Source organism: Helianthus annuus, chromosome 17 (assembly GCF_002127325.2).
Source record: "Helianthus annuus cultivar XRQ/B chromosome 17, HanXRQr2.0-SUNRISE, whole genome shotgun sequence".
NCBI lineage: Eukaryota > Viridiplantae > Streptophyta > Magnoliopsida > Asterales > Asteraceae > Helianthus > Helianthus annuus.
The window spans coordinates 84,219,970-84,226,561 of NC_035449.2; the positions used below are offsets into that span (position 1 = coordinate 84,219,970).

Sequence of the window (6,592 nt, forward strand, 5' to 3'; positions counted from 1 at the left end):
CTAATCCTTTCTTTTTGTAGCTACGATTTTGGTTAGGTTTCTTTTGAAAACCAGAACAAGAATTGTAACCCTTTTTCTTGTTTAATCGTTGTTGAACTTTTGAAGTATACTTTTTAGATTTTTCAAAATTTTTCAAAACTTTTAATTCAGGAATATTAATCTCTATTAGTTTGAAAGTTTTGTTAATCAATTCTGTTTTAATACTCATAATAGGAAACTCTTTGTTGTAATATAGTTTGTCAGAACCATTCAAAGTATAAACAACTTCGAATGTTTCATCATTCAAATCTGCCTTTGATAACAAAAATTCTTTACTGTAGGACCGTTTAACCGATGACTTTTCACTGTTGACTGACGAATTTGACCCTCCAGACCCAGACTTTGACTCGGACTCATCATCAGTATCCAACACCTGATCGACCACCTTTTTAATTAACTCGGACTCATGATCAGTATCGGATGAGGTAAACGTGACATCAGTGTTATCTGGTAAAACGTCAGTTGTGTCGGTTTTAAGCTTTATATTGACTGCTTTCTCAAGTTGTTCCTCGTTTGGTTTCCTAGGAGAATACCCATCCCAAATCGGAGGCGGACACTTATTATAGCTAACAGTCGGTTTCTTACCACAATCTTTTTTCTTCTTTTGGTTCTCGTCTTCAAAAGCTTCCATACCTACAACAGTTGGGTAAATACGATCAATGAGATAATCAGAACTAGAATAACTTTGCAGTAAACGTCTAATTCTCTCATTCTCAATCTTTTCCGTTTCCAACTCTTGCTTCCATTTGGCACTTTCTTCGGTGTAGAAGTTTATCGCCTTTTGCTTTGACATCATGACTGCATTCATCATCGTCAGTGCTTGTTCTCTTTCTGAGTTTGTCTTTTGGAGACCAGTTACTGTTTTGTTCAAAACATCGTACCATTCTTTCACATAGTTGAGGTTGAACAGTAACTGCTCCTTCTTCTCGTACTCAGCTATAATGTCTTCTTTTGCTGCACATTCCTTGCATGCTTCCAAACACTTCTCGCAAGGCTTTACAACTTCAACAATCTTCTCAACCTCAATTGTTTTCACAACTTCAATCACCTTTTCAGCTTCACTCACCTTCTCTTCTTCTTTCACAACTTTGGTAATCTTCTCAGTAGTGCTTTCAACATTTTGAACATCACCATCAGATTTCTTTTGTTGTTCTTTAGCAGCTCTTTTCTCTTTCAGTTTCTTCAAGCGTTCTGCAAAATAGAAATGAAAGCTTTCAGGAGAAAGATGAGATTTAGCAACATTAATATGTTTCTCCTCCTCATCATCACTGCTACTGTGATCTGGTGATTGATCAAATTGAACAGATTTTTCAGAATTAGCATCTGAAACACCCGAATCAGACGGTGTTTTGTCAAATACAACTGCTTTTTCTGAAACAACCTCATTATGTACACTCTCATCAGAACTTGATAAACTCTCATCTGAACCCTCTGAAATTTCTCCAGATCTTTCTGAAAATTCATCAGACACAACAGACTTTTCATCCTCACTAGACACATTCACTCCAATCGATTTCATCCAAGTAGCAAACAGATCTGGCTCTCGGACGATCTTGGCAATGAAAGCTTTAAACTCTCCCTTTTCATCAACAAACATATCCCAACTAAAACCTTCTGGTAGTTTCTCATCATCTTGATCGATTATGCGTGCTGCTGCTTTATCATCAGATGATATGTAATCTCTCCAGCTGAAATCTACCAAACATGCTCTCTTGGGATCTTCAATCTTTCTCCCATGAGCCGTCTGTGGTTCTTGAGATTGACCAACTTGCTGATAGATAGCTTTACGGTAGTAATCATCTTTCCCGAATGGATTCTGTGCTCCACTAGCTTCTCTACCTTTACACTCCCGTTTGAAATGGCCTTTCTCCCTGCATCGAAAACAAGTAACTTTAGATTTATTAAAACCTAAAGTAGATACATGAGCATCAAGAAAGTCATTTCTCCCGGTAATGGTTTTGAACTTCTCAGCACGTCGAAGAACACTTGCAAGACACCATTTGATATCCATGAGTTCCATCTCTTCGGCGTCTATTTGATCGTAATCCTCTTTGGTGAGCATAGGATTTCCGATCCGACCAGCAACCAGACCTTCATAGGATAACAGAACAGAACCCAGAAGTGCCATGTGGTCTTTCGCAGTGTCTTCAGAGAAGCTTTAACCTTCTGGAAGGTTGAGAGCTATGTTGCATTGAATCACATATCCATTTCCTGTATTTGTTCCCTGAGACTGAAAACTTGTCTTTGACTCTTTGGGATTGACACTCGGAAATGATGAGAACCCACTACTGCTGTTGTTCGAACCCTGATCAACTTTTTCAGATGAATCCCCAGCACTAAACGCAGTTTGTATTTTCGGACCTTTCTCAGCTTCAGGAGCCGGAATACCACCCTTGTAGTACATTTTCACATCCTGTTGACCACTCGGACTGTTCATCCTAGCGATCTGCTGTTCCAGATTCTGACTCTCGATCTTTTCGATAAATTGCCCAATTGTTAATCCTTCATAAACACCTGTATTCTTTAGAATCATCAAATACGTTCCCCATTCTTTCTGCGGTAACGCATCAGCCAGCTTGTCTACCCACTCATCTCTATCCTTCTTTATACTAAGCATCGACATGGATCGTACTAAATGACAGTACCGTTCAATAAGCTGCTTGGTATCTTCTCCGGGTAAACTACTAAAAAGATCAAATTCTTTCTTTAGTAATGCTTTCTTGCTCTTGATCATGTTTTCACTGCCTTCAAACTTAATACGAAGAGCATCCCAAATAGACTTTGAAGTTTTATCAAGCTGAAGCAATATGAAGATGTCTTCTTTGATGGCTTGTTGAAGCAAACTGATCATCATCTTTTCAGCCCGATACATAACACGCTCTTGATCCGTGAATTCTGATAATTCCTTTTCAACATGCATATCAGTACACGGTAACACATATTTCTTAAGTATGCACTCCCACGATCTTAGATGGTTGGCTTGAACCCAGTTTTCAAACCGGTCTTTCCATCCATGATATTCTTCGATACTCATCAATTTAGGAGGTTTTTGGGTTGTTCCTGTCTCATTATCTAAATTCATTGCTTGAACAACTGCAGCTGGACTCGAAGGTGTTGCAAAAGCGTTGTAAAACTCGGTACTCATGTTTCACACAATGAACAGTTTTCAAACGGTCAACACAGTTTCAAACGATAGTTGGTTTCAAACGGTGAACATTCAAACGACAGGATGCTTTCAAAGGGAATGATATGGTTCAAACGATGGGATCACTTTTCAAACGAACTGTTGTGATTTCAAACGACAGATTCAAACGGAAGGTGCTTTCAAACGATTGGAACCAATTTCAAACGATTAGTCAGCAATTTCAAACGATGGGAACTGTTTTCAAATGATCAGTTCAAACGATGGACCTTGTTTCAAATGACAGGAACTGATTTTCAAACGGAAGGTCTATGACGTCATCATTTTGTCGAACAATTTCAAACAGACAGGCAATTTTCTATCTGTTTTACTTCGATTTTCAGTCTGAAACTTTCAAGGCTTTGTCAGTTATCAATTCCGAGCATAATGTGAAGATTTGAGCTGATTTTGACCATAAAAAGTATCGGTTTTGAACAGAAGGTGTAGAAAACAAGATTTCCAAGTTGAAAATGGCAAGAACTCCTCGTCCTGAGCTCTGATACCAATTGTAGGATTGGATTCGCGACCTGAATGAGTCGTTCGGAAGAGCTCTTGTACGTTTCAGAGGCGGAATACTAAGAAACGCACTAGAAAACAGCTTGAATACACTTTAAACCTCTTTTCTATTGATATAACAGTGATTTCAGTACAAAGAAATACCGGCAACACCTCGGTATCAAATTTTCAATCATTCACAAATGACAACCATTTGAACGTTATATATAGAAGTTCCTGACCGTTTGAAACATGCTTCAAACGGCCAGCCTTCAAACGATGAGCTTCTCAAACGGACACTACTCAAACGGACACGTCTTCTTCAAACGGAACCCTTCACTTTCAAACGGCCAGCTTTGACTTTCCTTGATTTCTTGCCCGATCTGATCTGCAACGAACCCGAGATTCGACATAAGACGAAGACGACAGATGACTGCACCAACACCAAGAATGGTATCAACTTCACCTAGATCTTTCATCTTAAAGTTCGAGGACAAATATTTCTTAGTTTCAGAAATACCTTCAAGGTGAGTGCTAATGATCCACATATCATCAACATAGAGAGAAATCACGACTGTATAACCGGGTTCACATTTAGTATAAATACATCTGTCATCACTGTTGTGTCGAAACCCGAAAGCAGTCACAGTGGTATCAAATCTCTCATGCCACTGTTTAGGAGCTTGCTTCAAACCATACAGAGATTTAATAAGTCTACACACTTTGTTCTCTTGTCCAGGCATCACAAACCCTTCTAGTTGCTCCAAATAAATCTCCTCATTTAGATACCCATTTAGAAATGCTATCTTTACATCTATTTGATGGATGTACAGCCCTTTCAAAGCAGACACCGCTATTAGAGTTCTAATAGAACTAATTCTAGCCACAGGTGCATAAGTATCAAAATAGTCGATCCCTTCTCTCTGCATATACCCTTTAGCAACTAATCTCGCTTTATAGGCAGAGATGGATCCATCTGGATGATACTTCCTTTTGAAAATCCATTATGATCCAATAGATTTCTTTCCCTTGGGTAGATCAGGTAACTCCCAAGTTCCATTTCCCATAATGGAATCCATTTCATCATTGACTTCCTCCTTCCACAAAGGAGCATCTCTCGATGACATTGCTTCGCTGAAAGTTTTAGGATCATCATCCAAATTTATAGCGAAAATGACCTCTCTCGTCACTTTCTTTTGAGTTCCCTCAACCAGGTAAGAAAAGAAATCATCTCAATAACTTCTCTCTTTTCTAACTCTAGTACTTTTCCTTGGTTCTTCAACTATTGGTGAGGGTTGAACCCTTTTTTCAGAAGTACTAGAAGTTGTAGTGCCATTTAAGTTTTCATCATCTCTAGAAAACTTGTTCTCAAAGAATTCCACATCTCTGGATTCTACAACTATACCTGATTCGTCATCCAACAATCGTTAAGATTTACTATGCGAAGCATATCCAATGAATACACTCTTGAAAGTTCGTTCTCCCAGTTTGAGTGTCTTTGGATCAGGTACGCGATAGTAGGCAAGACACCCCCAAACCCTCAAGTGCTCTAGGTTTGGTTTTCTTCCTTTCCACAACTCATATGGGCTCGTAGGTATCACACGACTAGTGATCCTATTATGAACATAACATGCGGTTAACACAGCTCCCCCCCACATATTACGAGGTAGACCCGATTGATTTAACATACAGTTAGCCATTTCTACCAAGGTTCGGTTCTTTCTCTCAGCCAAACCATTTTGTTGGGGAGTATAAGGTGCAGTTCTCTCATGTATGATGCCTTCTTCTTCGCAGAATGCATCAAACTTTCGGTTAAAGTATTCTCCGCCTCTGTCTGAGCGAAGAATTTTAATGCGTTTCTCCTTTTGTTTTTCAACCTCAGCCTTATATATTTTGAATGCCTCAAAAGCTTCGTCTTTTGAATGCAACAAATAAACATATAAGTATCGGCTCGAGTCATATGTATCCCACCAATCAACTGCATCCATTGTCAAGGCATTAGCTTGTGTCGTGGTCCTTGAATAATTACCTTTTCCGTATGAAACTGAAACGTTGCAAATTCTGCCCGGAACATACTTTGTTCCTCTTCATTTTCCGCAATACTTTTAAATGCTTCTATAACACCATTTGTAACTTCCACGTCTTGGTTTGGAGCTTTTCTTTTAACGTCACCAGGTGCCAACTTTTGTAGATAATGTTTATCGTAAAACCTTGGATTCAAAACATGCCCCCAAACAATGAAGTGGGATTGACATTTTATCCCACCTAGCCAAAACAATCTAATTAATTTCATCAAAATAACTTGCATATTTGTTATCCTTCATAGCATCTTTTATTTCTCCTACCATGTTGTCCATCTTTTCATAGAATTCACCCATTTTAAGACCTCCACCATCACAAAACTTAATTAGCAAAAGATAGGTTTTGTAATAGCTAAAATATTCTCCACGGATTCCCAAAACCCCTCATCTTTAATCGTATTAGTGATGTTTGCCCCATCCTTTTCGTCCCCATTTTTCATTCAACCCCGCCAGGAATTGAGGATGATATTAGTGGCTAGTGCCTCCCTACAATCCAATAACCTTCGCAAAAGTATATAATGCGATGCAAATCTTGTTTTTGCAACCTTCAACAACTCCAACCTTTTTTCAATGGGTATGGTTAAGAAAATACTTAACACTACGTCAAAAATGGGCTACGGCCACACTTTTTGCAAAACAGCCCTACCACACATTTGAAAAAATGTGTGACTAAAAGTCATTTATGACATTTTAATACACCTTTAGCCACACATTTTATTATTAATGTGACCATTATATACCAGTTCAAAACCTTTAGCCACACTTACTAGCCACAACTCGAGAAGTGTAGCCAAAT

The 6,592-nt window shown here is 38.6% G+C and overlaps 1 protein-coding gene across 1 annotated transcript; it reads right to left on the bottom strand.

Annotated features, from left to right (window-relative positions):
• Positions 1-4,719: 4,719 nt before the first annotated feature.
• LOC110924456 lies at positions 4,720-5,703 on the bottom strand. The gene is made up of 3 exons (XM_022168459.1): positions 5,406-5,703; positions 4,972-5,120; positions 4,720-4,920 (listed from the first exon to the last, which is right to left on the bottom strand). The coding sequence occupies exons 1-3, from the start codon at positions 5,701-5,703 to the stop codon at positions 4,720-4,722; spliced, it is 648 nt and encodes a 215-aa protein (XP_022024151.1).
• Positions 5,704-6,592: the final 889 nt, after the last annotated feature.